This window comes from Piliocolobus tephrosceles, chromosome 16, assembly GCF_002776525.5.
Source record: "Piliocolobus tephrosceles isolate RC106 chromosome 16, ASM277652v3, whole genome shotgun sequence".
NCBI classification, from domain to species: Eukaryota; Metazoa; Chordata; class Mammalia; order Primates; family Cercopithecidae; genus Piliocolobus; species Piliocolobus tephrosceles.
The window spans coordinates 52,980,257-52,999,583 of NC_045449.1; the positions used below are offsets into that span (position 1 = coordinate 52,980,257).

Below are 19,327 nucleotides of genomic sequence, written 5' to 3' on the forward strand. Positions count from 1 at the left end.
CAAAAAAAAAAAAAAAAAAAAAAAACACAAACCAAAAAACACATTTTTGACCTTTTTTTTGGGCTCAATTCTGATGCACAATCTTCAGTTAATGGTATTTTACTTGGCTCATATTCTTTTTATTTTTGAGACAGGGTCTCGCTCTGTCACCCAGGCTGCAGTACAGTGACCTGATCATGGCTCACTACAGACTTGACCCCTGGGCTCAAGCAATCCTCCCACATCAGCCTCATGAAGAGCTGAGACCACAGGCTTGTGCCACCATGCCCAGCTAATTTTTAATTTTTTTTTTGTAGAGATGGGGTCTTGCTATGTTACCCAGGTTGACCTCGAATTCCTGAGCTCAAGAGATCCTCTGCCTTGGCCTCCCAAAGCGCTGGGATTATAGGCATAAGCCACTGCGCCTGGCCACTTTGCTCATATTCTTGAATCAAAATGTTTACTATGTATTCAGCGCGAGATATGCTGAGGGCTGTGGTGGGGGTGTTATAAAAATCACTCCCTGTTCTCTCAGAGGTCACAGTTTTACTGGGAAGCAGTGCATATAAAATGAGTTGCATTCAGATTCTGAAACGCCAGTAAGCTTACACAGAACAGGGAATTAGGTCCTAGTCAGGAAGGCCACCGAGGAAAATGCTGCAATAATTGAGATATGAGTTGGTAGAAGTGAGTGAAGCTGTCTGGCAAATAAGAATGGAAATGGCTGACGAGGCCTGAATTAGTCATCAAGGGTGAAGAGGGAGTACTTTCATGTTTCAGGCCAAGGCGGTCATTTCTTTCTGGGTAAAGATCTTTGCTATTTTAGGAATATAGGCAGATCTGAGCACTCAACCCCAGGTTCAAGTTGAATAGCTTCTCTTTAATCAAAGGGAGAACACAGATGTATCAAACAGAGTAGAAAGAAATGTATCAAAAGAGAGTAGGAAAGAAAGCCTTTTCTTCTTGAAAGGCTGAGGTTGAGAGGGAAAACTTAATTTATCACTACAACTCTATGGTAGCTTTCGATGCTAAATTTTCCCTGCCTCTTTTGTGATTTTTTGATATGGAAGAGTAGGGGTTTTATCTTCTCAGTAACAATTAGGCCATATTTCCTTATACCAAGTAGAGGTGCTCAAACATTGTAGTGGTATTAAAGGGCTGAGGAGAGTAACTGAAGACTGGCACACAGAACTCCACCTGGAGGACGAAAGTCCGGCAGATGATTCTTGTCATCTTAGTGCCCTTATAGTAGTCCAAAATCCTAAAATTCAAAGCCAGAAATTCCACACCCATTTAGTAGGCACCTATATATACACCATATATTCTACTACACACAGATTATATATCTAAAATGGAAGGAAATCTTTCCTCTTGTGGGAAAGAGGAAGTGGAAAGGAGGTATACATTCCAATACATCTACCTACAACTGAGAGAAATTAACTACTATGACCTCCTCCCACACCATCATCTTTCCTCTCTTTGCATAGCCTGAGCTTTCAGAAGCACAACTGCAAACATCTCATACTGGTTCACAGGAATCTATTCCTTGGTCACTTCAAACAAGATATTATTTATAACCCACACCTGCAACCGTATCCAACTTTGAGTGGAAGGGGGAAAAATTACGACAGACTCTGCTAAGTTTCCACAAATCATGGGTTTATTAGAAAGTTCCTTTCCCTCATTTTACAGCATATATATCTCTATCATATGTGATAAAGTTAAATACAATCTGTTATGCTTGTAAGTAAGGATAGGTTATTTTGTTTTGTTTTTGAGTTTTAAAATCACTATTCTGGAAGTTAAAGAAAATGCCCCGAGGAAGGCAAAGAGGCAGCCAGAGTATGGCTCAATCTACAAGCTAATGGGAAGCAGCACAAAAATGTTAATACTGTATTATTTATTTACATGGGCTGAAAGCAAAGAAAAATGAGTCCCTTCACTTACACAGATGATTTCGTTTTTCCAGTGCTAGTTATACAAGAAGTGATGCTTCTGAATCAGACAAGGAGCACTGAACAGGTAGGAGGGTGGGTGGGCAGTCAAGAGTGTGCTTGCCTGCCACTTTCTTTTCATAAACTTAACACTTTACTGAGAATTTGAGAAGGCAGGAACACAGAGTCCTGGTCCAGGTGAGTATGGTTTTTCTTGTCAAGTGACCAACCAACCAATTCTAGCCACAGGAATAGTTAGGAAAATGCCAAAGAGGGAACTGTTAACCTCATCAAAGGAGATGGGACCTGCAATACAATCCCCTTTGGGTCAGTGTGTTAATTGGGGCTGAGAGCCTGGGTGAAAGGCAAGAAGAGGGGCAAAAGAGGCTGAGGTGGTAATTCCTCTAGTCAGTGTCATAGGAGAAAAGAAACAATGAACGTTTACTGTTTAAACTGAGCTGGACAGAGGGCATGGAAACTATGAAGCAAAATAATCTGAAGTATCTGTAAGTGTGCTCACCTCCCAACAAAAGGAAGAAGACTGTCCCAACTCATCCTCCAGCCTACTTCTACTTCAGTTTCTACCAACCCAAAAGGCACATTAAAAAAAAAAAAAAAAAAAATTTGTCAGAGGGGGCTAAGTACTAGGAAGGCAAATGGACTGACTGCCTTGAACAAGGTACCCAGGGAAACCCAGGAATCCCCCCAGACAATCACCAAATCTCACTGCTTCCAGACAATAAAGCTGTTGAGTCCCCTCCTTCTCCTCTATGGGGTCCACCTGTTTCTCCGTGAAAAACAGCAAAAGTACATGAGGGAGACTGTTAAAGATGAGTATCCCTCAGAAGCCCCTGGCTGACTGCTGCCCATTAGCTCAAAAATCCCAATACTGGGGGCACTACTTACTGCAAATTACTTAACAATTTGTCCCAGCAAAAAATGTTTTAACATTTTATAGTTCATAACTTCAAAAAATACATAAGCTTGGTAAAATATACATGCTTAGTCAGTTTTGCATCTAGCAGAAAACAAATATTTTATTTTTTGTTTTATAACCTTTAAAGTTTCTTAATTCAACTAGGGCAAACATATTTACACAAAGCCACCAAAACGAGGATCACTTAAAGAGCTGGATGTAAAAAATATTATTGCAGTATACTACAAATATGGAACCTTTTTTATATGAGCTACAAAAAGCAGCATTTACGTTTATAGAGTTCAGTGCAATTTTTTACATTAAAAAAATCCTATAAATTAAGAAGGAAACATCAACACAACAGAAGAAAGTATACCCTTCACTTCAGACACATGAGCTCCTCTCTGGGAAAGCACATGGGCAACTCTATGTTCCACACAGCTTTTATTCATGATAGGATCTTCTTTTCTGGGATATGGAGATGCCTCTTCTGGGATGAGGGACACCAGGATAATAGTGCCAAATGTGTGGCTCCGTTGATGTGGGAACTGGATGGAATTGCAGCCTGAGTTATATCAGTTTCCCGGTGAGACTCTTTCCACCTCACCTGGGATAACATAACGTCACCAAGGATGGTCAAAGACACTACCCCAAAGTGGTGACACTTCCACCACTAGAACAGCTTGGCCCTTCCTGTGGCGCTGAGAAGGCAAGACCAGATGGGCCCACAGCAAGCGCTTTGGTGACAATCCACTGGCCAGAGAGGAGGAAAATATTTTAAAATTTATAGAAAGGAAGAACAGAGGAAAAAGCAGAGGGAGGAGGGGATTATCTAAACTTGACAGTTTGGAGATGTTGCTGCAGAGGGGTGGGTAGCACTTACTGGTGTTCCCTAGCTTAGAAACACAGGAGAGGGAGGGACAAATTGAGAGGAGGACAGGAAAAAGAAATCCCTGATAGTAAACTGAAAGCAAACTTCAAATCTAAACCCACCCCTGCGAGCCAAAACTCAATTCTTTGGCTGTCAGACACTGCCCATCCCAGCTTCTACTTGCTGGTATTAATAGCTCAACAGCCCCAAGGGAACATTTATGGGTCTCCTCCCCTGGTCCTACCTAGGATCCCATCCCCCAACTCATGTGCCATGGCTGGGAGGATGTTGCAGGTCCTGACCTGAGAAGATGGGGTGAAGTAGTGGGTGAAGGTGGAGGGCAGTGGCCGCTGCTGCAGCAGGCCGTGGGGCAAGTAGGGTGGGGTAGAGGGCAGCATGTGGGACAGGATGAAAGGTGAAAGGCCCAGGATGGATGGCTGAGGCAGGAATGATGTGGATGGGATGGCTAGCAAGAAAGGTGGCAGGGTGGCCAGGGATGATTGAGTGAGTGAGGTGGGACAAGGAAATGGGGGTCAGATGGGGCTGGGGAATATGATGCACCTGGGCAAGTGGTTGGGGATGGGGGTGGGGGTGAATGCCAATGGCGGCAGCAGCTGCAGCAGCATGATGTTGTAGGATGGCATGCTGAACAGTTGTGATGGAGGTGGCAGAGGCTGTAGCTGGCTGCTGAATGTGGATGGGTTGCAGGGCTGGTGTAGCTGGGGCCAGGGCAGCTGAGGCTGGAAAAGCCTTTACTTGCTTGGCCAGAAGCTGCTGCTGGATGTGTTGCTGAGCAGCCTGCTGGAGCTTGCTGTACTTCTCCATCTCCTCAGGAGTGAAGGTGATGGGCTGGCTCTCTAGGGGGGCCAATGAAGCATCCTCAGCCCCATCTGTTGACTCGATACTAGGATCCCCACTGGGAGGCGCATAACTGGGGAAATGCTCAAGGTCTGGTGCTATAGGCAGCAAGCTGGATTCCACAGGGCCTGGTTGACTGCTGCTATCCAGGGACTCCAGGGTGTCCCCATCACTGGGGTCGGGGAGGTAGTTATGGGAGATGGTTGGGTCCCCAGGGTAGCAGTCAGAGTGTGCTGGGGTGCCTAGTGGAGCCACAGGGTGATCAGCAGTAGCTTCTTCAGACTTTGGCTCTTCTGGGGGTGGGTCTAATAAGGGGCCAGTTGTTTCCTCTGAAGGGAACTGATGCCCAAATAGGGCATCACTACTCCCTGAGGGCCCCTCTTCTGTCTCTGACTGTTCTTGCTCTTCCCCCCTTTCCAAGCCAGACTCTTCACATTTCTTATTGGGCTTTCGGGTAGCTGGGAGCTTCCCTATCAGTGGAAGGACAGGCTTATTGCCAAGAGATGGGGGGAGCTTGGGCCCAAAGTAACCTTGTGGGGGGTCCTTGAGCTTGGGCCCAGCTTTATTAGGGGTGGCCTGCACCTCCTCACTCACACTAGGTTTCCTCTCCACTTTCCTTGACTGGATCTTCTCCAGTAGCAGTTTAGCAGTAACAGAGTTCTTGTCTTCAGGACTGCAGTCACTTTCTGACCCTCTTCCTGTGCCAATGTTGCTGTTCTGGGAAGGTGGACCTGTTGCTTTACTGTCATCTCCTTTGCCATCATCTTTCTTCCCAGGACCTTCTCCCCGGCCTGATCGGAAATAGTGGGGGGACTGGGAGCGGTAGATCTTAGAACGAATGAAGTCCCGACGCCCAGAATGCCTCTCCTCAGGGCTCTCATGACCCCATGATCCCTTCCTGGAGCCTGATCTCTGGGAAGGGCTCCTGGTGCTGCGACTGCGGTCCCGGCTATAGCTCCGGCTCCGTTGCCAGCTGTGGGCTGTGGTGCTACGGCTTCTCCGCTTGCTCCGACTACGACTACAACTGCTGCTTCGGCTGCGGCCCCGGGATCTTGAGCGCTCTCGGGTATGACTCCGAGATCGGCTTCGGGACTGGCTGCAACTGAGGCTATAGTCATCATCAGAAGATGAGTATTTGTGCCGTTTTGATCGGTGTTTGGAGCTGGCATAGTCTGAGTCATCCGAGTCGTGGGAGCGCTTGGAGTGCCTTCGTGATCTGTCGCTGTAGTCACTGTAGCTGTCATCAGAGTAACTGTGCTGTCTACTATAGCAGCTCTGGTCTGAAGAGGCATCTGAGCTACTTGAGTAGGAACGCCGGGAAGAACGATGTGAGGAATGGCGCCGGCCAGACCTTGAGCGGCTGCGGGAATGCTCACTGCCTGAATCTTCCTCTTCTTCTTCCTCACTGTACTGGGATGGAGACTTCTGGTGCAGTCGGTGTGAGGAAGCATCATCACTATCCTCATCTCCACTACTGGGTTGGCTCCGATGGCTAGACCGGCTGCTCCGTTTGGTGCCTGCTCTTCGCTGGCAGGATGCAGGTGGAAGTTCACCTTTGTGTTTTCTCCCACTATGGTCTTGGGAGCTGCTACCCCCCCCACCTTCCTCCTTTTTGCCACTGCTCCCCTCTTCAGCTGGGAGGGATCTCCGCTGGGAATCATCTTGAGCTCGCCGCCGCCTTCTTGGAGGTGCAGGACTGCCACTCCCAGGGGGTTCTGGTTTGGGTCCTCGTTCAGAATCTGCTGGGGCTGATGACTTATTCTTCTTTCGTTTTCGTTTCTTGCGCTTCTTAGACTTCTCCCCCGACTCTGCCTTAGAGCTTTTCTCTTCTGTGTCACCCTTGTGTTTACGTTTGTGTTTGCTGGATTTTTTGTGCTTCTTTTTCTTTTTGTGCCGGTGGGACTTCCCAGATCGTTCTTTCTTGCTGGGAAGGCTTCTCCCTGTGTCTTCCGTCTCAGACCCATGGCTACCCGCAGGCTCCTGCTTGTTCAGGCTACTACAGGCAGACCCTGAAGCAGGTGCGTCCATTCTGCCTCCTGAGGAACGTACTATTTTCTCTCCGCCCACTTCCTTGTTTTTATTTGGCTCACCAGGACCTAGGCCTTGGAGATGGTCCTTTGAAGAGCTTCCTATATCCTTTGGTTTTTCTGTCCCTTTAGTTCTGGCATCTTTGTTCCTTGAAAGTTTAAAGTCAAAATATAAAGGGTTACAACTGTATGAAATGGAGGGTTCTGCCTTGGTGAAAATTAATAGTTCTGATGGCCACTGGAGGGCAGTGCTTTCATCTTTGCTCAAAACTGGGAAGAAGGGACCAGTAGGATGTTTGGGTCCTTCTTGGCTTTCTTTCCCTGCTGGGGTGGCCAGAGAGGTTTCTTTAGAAGAGTTGGACTCACACATTTGGGTCTCTGAAACCTTCTGACTATGACTCTCTAAACTCTCATCACTTACATCCCCTCCTAAGGCCTTCTTTGCCTCAGCTTTGCTTCCTGGTTCTGAGGGCTCGGTCATGCTGGTTTCCTTCGGCTGCTCAGAGACTTCACTAAGTGTCTTTTCTGCTCCTTGGCTTGCTGCCGCCTTGATGCAGCTTTTAGGCTTGGGAGAACTGCCTTTTTTACTCTCTGGGGCATTCTTTGGGTGTGTACTATTATCACCTTCCATTTGTTCACTGGCTCTCATAAAAAGTAGGAAGGGAAAATTAGGTTTTACTTTGCAGTGTGCTGGGGGGATGTAGTGGTAATATTCCGGCTCTGTAGCCCCAGCTCCTTCTTCTCGCTTCATCCTTTTTAACTTGGATAATGTTGAGGCAAGGGACCCTCCATCCTGAGGGTCTTCATCTTCCTTTTTACCATCAAGATTACTGCTCCCATCAGAGTCTCCTACCTTCTGCAGTCCTTGGTCAGAACCCTTCTCGTCAGGTTTTGTTCCATCTTCAGAGGTCCCTTCCTCCGCGTGGTCCTTGAAAACTGATGCTATTGATTCGAGTTTGACAGGAGCCTTCTTGGCAAAAGAAAATGACACTCCCAATTTTTGCAATGGGGTCCCCAGATTATTCTTAATGCCAAAGCTGATGCCTTGGGAGGCTAACCCAGGAGCCTGGGCCAGTCCAGTGGTATTAGTGATTTGTACTGCAGTGAAAGGGCCTCCTTTATCTGTGGAAAATTCAGATCCCAGGCCACAAGAAGCAGTGGCACTTGTGCCACTATTTGTAGCTGATTCATCTTTATCATCTTCTCCACCTTCTTCATCTACAGCCACTGTGGTTGGTTTGAACATAGGACCACTTCCAGGTGCACTACATGACGTTTTAGAAAAATAAAAAGCAAACAGAAAGCAGGTTTAGGAGTACATTCCATAAACCTTATAAAATACTAATCTCTTATATCCTATCATTCATTATAGGTAGGTCTCAAAGACAGTAAGTGGTGGTCATAAAACGTGACTTTCTCAGAGGAGGTTAGGCAAAGACTCATTCTGTTAACCTGCCAAATTCCCATGGCCAGCCAGTTATTACTGTTTTTTCTTAAGCTGTCTAAAGTACAAAAAGCTGGGTGTGGTGGCTCACGCCTGTAATCCCAGCACTTTGGGAGGCCAAGGCGGACAGATTGTTTGAGGTCAGGAGCTCATAACCAGCCTGGCCAACATGGTGAAACCCTGTCTCTACTAAAAATACAAAAATTAGCTGCACATGGAAGCACCTGTAATCCCAGCTACTTTGGGAGGCTGAGGCAGGAGAATCACTCTAACCTGGGAGATGGAGGTTGCAGTGAGCCGAGGTCACGCCACTGCACTCCGGCCTGGGTGACAGAGCAAGACTCCCTCTCAAAAAAAATAAAATAAAAAATAAAGTACAGGCCGGGCACGGTGGCTCATGCCTGTAATTCTAGCACTTAGGGGGGCCAAGGCGGACAGATTGAGGTCAGGAGTTCGCAACCAGCCTGACCAACATGGTGAAACCCCGTCTCTACTAAAAATACAAAAATTAGCTGGGCTTGGTGGCGCATGCCTGTAATCCCAGCTACTCAGGAGGCTGAGGCAGGAGAATCTCTTGCACCTGGGAGGCAGAAGTTGCAGTGAGCTGAGATCACGCCACTGCACTCCAGCCTGGGTGACAGAGTGAGACTCCATCTCAAAAAAAAAAAAAAAGTACAAAAAGTAAGACTTATGTCACGACTTAAGTAGCGCATCGTTACTATATTTCAGATCTCATTTCTTATTTTATCATTCTATCCATTAGTATGTTACCTAATGTATGGCTGTACATGTATTCACGTCGGTTTTATTTCATTCTATTAAAGAAAAACTCTTGCTGGGCAAGGGTGGCTCACATCTGTAATCTCAGTGATTCAAAAGGCTGAGGTGACAGGATTGCTTGGGGCTAGGATATCAAGACCAGTCTGGGCAACATAGCGAGACCCCACCTCTAAAAAAAGAAAAAAAATTAAAATTTCCCCATGCTTTCAAATTTCATTTTTTAAAAATGTGCATATTCTGAGTTAAACACAGAAACTTCCACTGTGCTACTTATGGCAGTCTGTGGTCAGTATGTCTGTCATATAAACTATAAAGTCCATGCCTATCTCCTGGGTACTATAACAAGCATTTGCTTTGGTTTTGTGGCAGTTTCTGGGCACTCAGTACTACGGTCATAATGTTACCTGAGCACTTTCATCTTTGACAAAAGGAATATCAAGGAGCCTCAATAGTTTTAAACTGATGATCTTGCCTGAAAGTTTTATTTTTTTGAGGTGGGGTCTGTGTTGCCCAGGCTGGAGTGAAGTGGCATGATCATAGCTCATTGCAGTCTCAAACTTCTGGTTCAATCCTCCCACCTCAGCCTCCTGAGTAGCTATGACTACAGGTACACATCACTATGCTGGCTAATTTTATTTATTTATTTGAGACAGTGTCACTCTGTTGCCCAGGCTGGAGTGCAGTGGTGCGATCTCGGCTCACTGCAACCTCCACCTCCCGGGTTCAAGTGATTCTCCTCCCTCAGCCTCCCAAGTAGCTGCGACTACAGGCAAGCACCACCACACCCAGCTAATTTTTATATTTTTAGTAGAGACGGGCTTCACCACGTTGGCCAGGATGGTCTTGATCTCTTGGCTTCGTGATCCGCCCACCTCGGCCTCTCAAAGTGCTGGGATTACGGGCGTAAGCCACTGTGCTCAGCCCATGCTGGCAGATTTAAAAAAACAATTTGTAAGGCCGAGACAGGCGGATCACGAGGTCAGGAGATCGAGACCATCCTGGCTAACACGGTGAAACCCCATCTCTACTAAAAAATACAAAAAACTAGCCGGGCGAGGTGGCGGGCGCCTGTAGTCCCAGCTGCTTGGGAGGCTGAGGCAGAAGAATGGCGTAAACCCAGGAAGCAGAGCTTGCAGTGAGCTGAGATCCGGTCACTGCACTCCAGCCCGGGCGACAGAGCGAGACTCTGTCTCAAAAAAAAAAACCAAAAAAACAATTTGTAGAGACAGAGTCTTGCTATGTTGACCAGATTGGACTTGAGCAGCTGGCTTCAAGTGATCCTCCGGCCTCTGCCTCACAAAGTACTGGGATTACAGATGTGAGCCATCGTGCATCTGGCCTGCAATTTTTATAGTGTGTACACTATACAGTGTACACTATATCCTTAAATTCCAAATCAAGAACTAAACAGAATCAGATACCTATTTGTACGATGTCCTTGTTATCCAAACCCTAGCTAATAGCTATCCTCAACTCAGGGACAAGTATATTCAGACAATGTGTAATCTCTTTTTTTCTTTTCTCTCTCCCAAGCCGGAGTTTCACTCTTGTTGCCCAGGCTGGAGTGCAATGGTGCAATCTTGACTCACTGCAACCTCTGCCTCCTGGGTTCAGGCGATTCTCCTGCCTCAGCCTCCTTAGTAGCTGGGATTACAGGCGTGCGCCACCATGCCCAGCTAATTTTTGTATTTTTAGTAGAGACAGAGTTTCACCATGTAGGTCAGGCTGGTCTGAAGCTCCTGACCTCAGGTGATCCACCTACCCCAGCCTCCCAAAGTGCTGGCATTACAGGTGTGAGACACCGTGCCCTGCCAATGTGTAATCTCTTGCTATCTAAACTGTTGCTACTGGAAAATGAGAACTCAACAGATTTGGAGAGCAAGAAATACTTACACTGTGTTATGAAACCTACTCCACAGCAAACAAATAAAAAACGACCCCCCGGGCCAAATTGAATAAAAAGTGGATTCTGTTTTTTTGAGACAGGGTCTTGCTCTATCACCCAGGCTGGAGTGCAGTGGTGCGATCACAGCTCACTGCAGCCTTGATCTCCCAGGCTCAAGCGATTCTTCCACCTCAGGCTTCTGAGTAGCTGGGACTACAGGCATGTGCCACTATGCCCAGCTAAATTTTAAGATTTTTTTTTTTTTTTAAGAGACAGGGTCTTCCTATGTTGCCCTGGCTGGTCTTGAGCTCCTGGGTTCAAGTGATCCTCTTGCTTTGACCTCCCAAAGTGCTGGGATTACAGGTGTGAATCACTATGCCCAGCATGTGCTTTTTAATATAAATGTTAGAAAATGGTAATAATTGTAATAGCGTCATCATTTAATGATTTCTTGAGCATCTTTGATGTGCTAGGCATCCCTTCAAGCATTTCCAAGGTAATAACTCAATCATTTCTCATAACAACTCTAAGTTGTTCTTATCTCTATCTTACAGATAAGGAAACTGAGGCATAGAGTTTAGATATAATTTCATTACGTCACATAAATAGTAAGAAAAATATGGCCTCAAAAATACATATACTTAATCAGTATATTATACTACAAGTATATGGATATGCTTTTAGTTTGAAAGAAGGATCTATTAAACATTTTAAGGAACTGGAGGACATTATATTAAGTAAAATAACCCAGACACAGAAAATTATACACTGCAGGTTGTCACTCATATGTGGAAGCTAAAAAAAAAAAGGTGATCTCATAGAAGTAAAAAGTAGAACAGAGATGGATATGGTAATTACCCTGATCTGATCACTATACATTCTATGTGTTGAAACATTACATATATGTTGAAACATTACTAGGCAACCCATGAATATGTACAATTATTATTTGTCAATTAATAAAAACTGAAGGTTTATAATTTTTTTTTTGAGATGGAGTTTCACTCGTGTTGCCCAGGCTGGAGTGCAATGGCACGATCTTGGCTCGGTGCAACCTCTGCCTCCCAGGTTCAAGCCATTCTCCTGCCTCAGCCTCCCTAGTAGCGAGGATTACAGGCATGTGCCACCATGCCTGGCTAATTTTGTATTTTTAGTAGAGACAGGGTTTCTCCACGTTGGTCAGGCTGGTCTTGAACTCCCAACCTCAGGTGATCCGCCCGCCTCAGTCTCCGAAAGTGCTGGGATTACAGGTGTGAGCCACTGCGCATGGCCACTTTTTTTGGTTTTTTTTAATTTTTTTTTGAGATGGAGTCTCGTTCTGTCACCCAGGCTGGAGTCCAGTGGTGCAATCTTGGCTCACTGCAAGCTCCGCCTCCCAGGTTCATGCCATTCTCCTGCCTCAGCCTCCAGAGTAGCTGGGACTACAGGCGCCTGCCACCATGCCCGGCTAATTTTTTGTATTTTTAGTAGAGACGGGGTTTCACTGTGTTAGCCAGGATGGTCTCAATCTCCTGACCTTGTGATCTGCCCGCCTCAGTCTCCCAAAGTGCTGAGATTACAGGGGTGAGCCACTGCGCCTGGCCCAAGGTTTATAATTCTTAATTTAAATTTTAAATTATAATCTGAAATCTATAATTTAAAACTTTAAGGATTATAATTATCTGTAGAACCCTCTGATAAAAAATATCCTCACCATTCAGCTTGTTTTCTTTGCTCTGCCAACTCATGGAGCCGCCGAAGGGCTTTTTCCTGTTTTTTCTCATCCTTGCGGGATCTTGAAGAGACATTTCGAGCAAACTCTCTCTGCTTGAGATCTTTTAATCTCTGGGTTAAAAGAAAGAAAGATACAGAGGGTGGATGATTTACAGTAACTTGAGAATCAGAAAGCAAAGCCTTTAGGACATGACCCTCAACCAACAGTCATAGGATTAGTGTAGAACACATTATCATATTCTCTTATGGCAATTGAAAACACAATGGCTGATTACTTTGGGTATAGCACTTGCAGTATCTGCATTTCTAATTAGGACAGCATATCATTTCTTTATTAGGCAAAATAAAATGATCTCAAATGCAACAAGCAAATTTTAGAACACTGGGAGGAAAGAAAGGGACCTGCTCCTCCAGGATGCAAAACTAGACAAACAGAACATGAGATAAATTGTAATAACACAGGCCAAAGAGAACAGAAAGGGGTTAGGCTAGTACAGAAAGTTACCCAGGTGTAAGATCTTGAAAAGCAATGTACAGCTTACATGGGGGGTTATTTGAATTAGAACAAATAGAAAGCATACTTTTATTTCACCATAAAAAGGTGTCTTTTTTTTTTTTTCAGCATGAATAGAGGTTTCCCGTAACTATTAAATAAACCCAAGTGAGGTCTTCCAGCGCTAACATGTTTACAGCTCACCAGTCTGACCACTTTTATCTGGTCAGCCTGCTGAAAGTAGTATGTGAGGCTTTGCATTCCTTCATGGCCCTGAGAGGAATATCTAGGGGATGAGGAGGGACAGCAGAGATAAGTCAAAGATTTTATTACTTAAAATCCAGATAACAGAATGGGTCTTTTATTTTCAGAAGCTACTGTATGATTTTCCTTAAAATAAAACAAATACAACCAAAAGAGAACAGTGTTATGACACACTGGTGACAGAACCCAGACACATCTATCTGCAATGAAGACAGAAATAAAATTATTTTCAAGACATTAGATAACAAGACACAAACAAAACAAAATATATACATTAGCCTATGCTTTTACAACAGCATTGGGAAAAGGAATTTGACCCAGTATAAAGTGGACATTGCTTTGTGGAAAGGCATGATGTTCAACAGACAGAGGAATTTTCTTACCTAGTATTTATGAAATGTGTTTTGAATCTTTTTAAATTGGGAGGGGGGAAGGGTAAAAAGACACACACAAAAAAAGATATACAGCTAAAGACACTAGTAGAAAAACTCACTCTTGTGATCTGGGCTCCCAAATTAGAAGGATTTGCTTTCAATACATCAGCTGAAAATGTCACATCACAAAGAAAAAAAAAAGTAAAAAATAAAACAAGAGTGGAAGAGAAAAAAAAAATAAAGCAAGCATTACTACACAAGCTCTCTTAGTGAATCTGTAAACTATTATACTGAACAATCAGGGACAAAGCCATCAACTCTAAAAGGGCTGGGGAGAAGGGAAGCACCTGCACAACATATATATGTGTACATACACACAGACTGACACAGTAATCCCACCTAGAAAAATGGAACTCCCTGTATTTCTTCCACAAAAATGGTTCCAGAACTTTGGAAAAGACCATTGTGGTACAAAAAGCAGTCCTGTTTCCATTAGCCCTTATTTTGGGGGAAGTTCAAGTAATGAATAGCTGGCAAAACTATTATTGCCCATAATTAAGATTTTTTTTTTTTTTTTTTGAGACGGAGTCTCACTCTGTTGTCCGGGCTGGAGTGCAGTGGCGTGATCTTGGCTCACTGTAGCCTCTGCCTCTCCGGTTCAAGCGATTCTCATGCCTCAGACTCCCAAGTAGCTGGGATTACAGGCATCCACCCCTATGCTTGGCTAATTTTTGTATTTTTAGTAGAGACGAGGTTTCACCATGTTGGCCAGGGTGGTCTTGAACTCCTGGTCTCAAGTGAACTACCTGCCTTGGCCTCCCAAAGTGCTGGGATTAAAGGCATGAGCAACCACACCCAGCCCACAATTAAGATTTTTATAAAACTACTTCAAGATAAAGGATCAACTATTTTAAATAAACATGAATTCTAATTTCCTCCTCCTGAGGGGAATGGGGCAGAAAGAAAAGGCTTATCAGGCCTATTATATGATTACCTTTGGCCACAAACCTAGCTTTTCTTCCCCAAACACGTAACAGGCTCTCTAACCAAGATTTATATAGAATATAATGTTCTTCTCATATCTGCTGTTTTCTCTTTTTTTTTTAAGGCGGAGTTTTAATGTTGCCCAGGCTGGAGTGCAGTGGTGTGATCTTGGCTCACTGCAGCCTCTGCCTCCTGGGTCCAAGCAATTCTCCTGCCTTAGCCTCCCGAATAGCTGGGACTATTCACCACGCTCGGCTGTCACCATGCTCGGCTGAGTACAGATGGGGTTTCCCCTTGTTGACCAGGCTGGTCTTCAATTCCTGACCTCAGGTGATCCGCCCGCCTCAGCTTCCCAAAATGATGGCATTACAGGCATAAGCCACTGCACCCGGCCTGCCATCTCTCTAGCCACCTGCTAAGACTGGAAAACTTCCCCATGCCATTTCCTCCCCTCTTACAAATATTTCATTACTTTTAGGAAGCATTTTTCAAACTACAAGACACTGTCCAAAAGAACAATCATTTAATCAAAGTATGGAGTCCTCAGGCTGAGTCAAGATTAGGCTTTCCATTCAGCAGCCACTTTGTACAACCTTGAAGTTGAAGGAACAGGACCATGTCCACATCATGCTGAGGACATCCTATCTCAAGTTCCTACCACAGGAATAAGGTTGGAGGCAGAGACGGAAGAAGATGGGATGATGCAATAAAACGAATCTAAACTGCAGGCTCCCTCTGGGCAAACCTATCCTAAGAATACCCTACAAAGCTTAGGAAAGGCTCCCAATATCACATTTACAAACTTTACAGTCAAGTCTGCAGTCTCAAAAGCAGAATTGAGAACCCCAGAATTCTAACCCCAACCTTAAGAGACAGGACTCAGCAAACCCTATCAAACTGAGTTTGTATACTTGTGGTTTCTCTCAGACGAGGACAATCTGGCGACTTTTTTTTTTTTTTTTTTAATTTGCTGGGGCTATTCACATGTGTGATTCCACTACTGATCAGCATGGGAGTTTTAACCTGCTCTGTTTCTGACCTGAACTGGTTCACTTCTCCTTAGGAAGCTTCGCTGGTCCCCAGCTCCTGGGAGTTCATCACATGATGCCTAACTTAGTGCAGACACCCAATCAGCACAGCACACTACAGCTTAGAACTCCGGGGCTCAAGTGAATCCCCAGCCTCAGCCTCCCAAGAAGCCAGGACTATAGGCATGCACCACTACGCCCAGCCAAGACATGGGTTATAATGTTCATATTTTCCTTTACCTAGAATGAATGTCTAACTCCAAGTGTCTCCTGTCTACTCAAGGTCAAACTAAATTCTTACAGTCTCCACTGATCCTTCAAAAGAGGGGACTGTTCTTTCTGAACTGTCCCTAGTGGTGCTTTGTCATATCGCTCACCTAGCAGCTACTGTATTTTGTTCTCTGACCAGTTATTCCTGTCTTTTAAAAAGGCAGTATGTGTAAAGCTTCAGAGTCAGAAAGTTAGGGTTCAAATCCATTAATTACTAGCCAATCCACTTATTACTAGATGATTTCACCTCTCTGAGTTCCAGCTCCCTCATTAAAAAACAGGGCTACCTATCTACAGATTTACAAGAATAAATGTCAAAATAAATGTAAAGCATTTAATAAGTCACAAATGTTCAATACTGCCTTCCCTCTGTGTGGGGCAGGGACTACAGCTTATCTTTATAATCAACCCCGCAGTGCACAAAACAGCACTAAGTCTACAGAGGGCATCTGGTAAATGTCCAGTGAATAATTCAGTTCAAACATTAGATCCTTCGTTTTTCCTCAAATAAATTTTTCTACCATTTGTAGGAAAGCTCGATATAAAGTATTCTCATATCTTTATTAGGGACATATTAAAGTTATATAATATGGTCCTCCTAGCTACCACTCCAGATACCCCTTATTTCTAGACAGAATTGGGCCAAATGGCAAAAGATACTGGCCAGAAAATTCTCAGCTTCCTACCTAAAAAGTAATTTCTATAAAGGCACAAGGACCTAATCAGAGTCAGGTTTTCCAAAATTGCCTATTTTATTCCAAAAGGCTACCAATGTCTGGCTCATTTGTCACGGAATACCCATGTGAAATTCTGTGAAGTGCACCTATACTTTTCTCTTAAATTCTAAAGAGGAACACAACTTTAGATAATTTCTTCAGGTGAGAATAGAGCAACATGCCTGCCTATGAGAGAAGAGGCAGAGCTCACAAGACCAAACACTGCAGATATGTCATCAATCTCTTGTCAAAGTCTGAGCAAATTCCATACCATACACAAAAATTCAAGTTAGACTCCAAACTGGGACATTCTAATTTAAATGGATTTGATTATCCATTTAAGCTGACTCAAAAGCTATGAGATGTCCTTATCTCTGAAAATTATACAATATGCTTTCTGAAGAGCTGCTAATAAATTAGCTTATTTTATTGAACTACTAATGGTATTAACAAAAATTTAAGCCACATAACACATTTTTAGTTGGGAAATATCTTAATTCAAGAAAAGGAGACTGAACCCCACTGGAAATGAAAAGATATGAAGATCCTGTTTTCCTGAAAAATCAATAGCATTTTTCCAAAATAGTACACATTTGTAGCACAGTACAGAATGGAAGGAACATTTCCCACAGATCCTTAATCACATGGTGGCTGGGATTTCCATTACACTTGGCAGAAGACCAGTAGAAAGGCAAGACCCTAACAAATGATCCAGTACTTGAAGTATCCATCCACATTAACTGTGGCTCTTTGGGTTAAAGACCACTCTAAATGGAAATGACATTCCAGTTCTTAAAATACAACTTAAACAGCATTATATTGGCAGAAATATGTTTTACTGTAGACACAAAGTATTGCTCTACTATCGCTGAAAAGATTAAGCCAAAGAAATGAGAATCAGGTAAATCTGAATGTGGATTATAAATGTGCAGAAAAGGTACACCCCCCCCAACAGCCACCCACTTCTCTTTAAGTGTAGATTTCAAGAGCAGAAACATTCTGCTCTCAGTGTCTATTAAAACAAGGCAACTATGGCAATTGGGCTTTGCAGATAATCCGTAAAATGGCTCTCAAGAAATATGGCTTCTTTCTGTAGTGGTTAGAACTTTTAAGATAGTCATCATTCTGTCAATAGTGAAGACCAACAGTGTTCCTGCTCAATTGTGATTGAGTTGAATAAGACACATATTTCTTCACAGTGTTCTCTAACAACAAAAGATAATACAAGGGTTTAACAAAATCTTTTTTTGTATCTTTTAGTGCTATACTTCTCTCTTCCATCAAAATAAAATTTGACACTAGGAGTTTATATTTGATGGAGTATACTCTACTAAGAATAATTCTGATTACTATCTTTCTCAAGTATTTAAAATTGATTATCTACATTTAAAGAATAAAACCCATTTTTCTCATGTAAAGGGATTTCAGGCATCAGAAAACAGGCAGAATTTAGGGCAGAATATTTCGTATTGCCACTAAAATCCCATGTTCTACATTTACTCAGCTCTGAAGAGAAAACTTGATTTTGTCTCTTTAGGGTCTAAAGATTATCCATGGCATCTTTCCCTCACCAGACAGCAACTCTGTTCTCCCAACGGGGACTGAGGCTTTGTCTTTCTTTGTAACTAACTATGCAATGTACACACAGTTGTACATTGTCTATGGCACAAAAGAGATGCTCAGTAAATATTTATCAAACTGGGTTGTGGCTCATGCCTGTACTCTCAACACTTTGGGAGGTTGAGGTAGAAGGATCGTTTGAGGACAGGAGTTCAAGACCAGTCTGGGCAACATAGCCAGACTGTCTCCATTAAAAAAAAAAATTTTTTTTTTTTGAGATGGAGTTTCACTCTTGTTGCCCAGGCTGGAGTACAATGGTGCAATCTCGGCTCACCGCAACCTCGCCTCCCGGGTTCAAGGGATTCTCCTGCTTTAACCTTCCAAGTAGGTGGAATTACAAGCATGCGCCACCACGCCCGGCTAATTTTTGCATTTTTAGTAGAGGCAGGGTTTCTCCATGTTGGTCAAGGCTGGTCTCAAACTCCTGACCTCAGGTGATCTGCCCGCCTCGGCCTCCCAAAGTGCTGGGATTACAGGCATGAGCCACCGTGCCCGGGCAAAAAAATTTTTTTAATTAGCTGGGCGCAGTTGTATGTGCTTGTAGTCCCAGCTATATGGGAGGCTGAGGCAGGAGAACTGCTTGAGTTCAAGGTCACAGTGAGCTATGATTGTGCCACTGTACTCCAGCCTAGGTGACAGAGCAAGAACCTTTTTATTTTTTATTTCATTTTTTTGAGACAGAGTCTCCCTCTGTCTCAGGCTGGAGACAATGGCAGAATTTTGGCTCACCACAACCTCTGTCTCCTGAGTTCAAGCGATTCTCGGGCCTCAACCTCCTGAGTAGCTAGGACTACAGGCCCATGCCACCATGCCTGGCTAATTATTCATATTTTTAGTAGAGACAGGGTTTCACCATGTTGGCCAGATTGGTCTTGAACTCCTGACCTCAGGTGATCCACCTGCCTCGGCCTCCCAAAGTGCTGGGATTACAGGCATGAGCCACCGCACCCAGCTGAACCTGTCTTAAAACAAAACAAAACAAAACAAAACAAAACGTGTTGTATCTCCACCACTATTTCTGGCTAAGTATAATCTGGCCTTCTTCAAATCTCAACCATTCCTTTTCCTCTTATGTCAATGATCCTGCATACCAAAATCACAGCCTCTTCTCCCCACTGTTTTACTTCCCCCTCCCTCTACAAAAAAACATTAATGTCTGTCTCCTCCCCTT

General features: G+C 44.0%; 1 protein-coding gene across 5 annotated transcripts in view; it reads right to left on the reverse strand.

The window, feature by feature from the left end:
• Positions 1–1,617: 1,617 nt before the first annotated feature.
• GPATCH8 (G-patch domain containing 8) overlaps positions 1,618–19,327 on the reverse strand; it is a 112,368-nt gene continuing 94,658 nt past the window's right edge. For all 5 annotated transcript variants that reach the window (XM_023191452.2, XM_023191454.2, XM_023191453.2 and 2 more), the window contains 2 exons: positions 12,388–12,518; positions 1,618–7,850 (listed from right to left, as the gene is read on the reverse strand). In XM_023191452.2, coding sequence (XP_023047220.1) covers positions 3,965–7,850; positions 12,388–12,518 — 4,017 coding nt within the window. In that variant the 3' untranslated portion in view covers positions 1,618–3,964. The remainder of the gene's footprint in view (positions 7,851–12,387; positions 12,519–19,327) is intronic.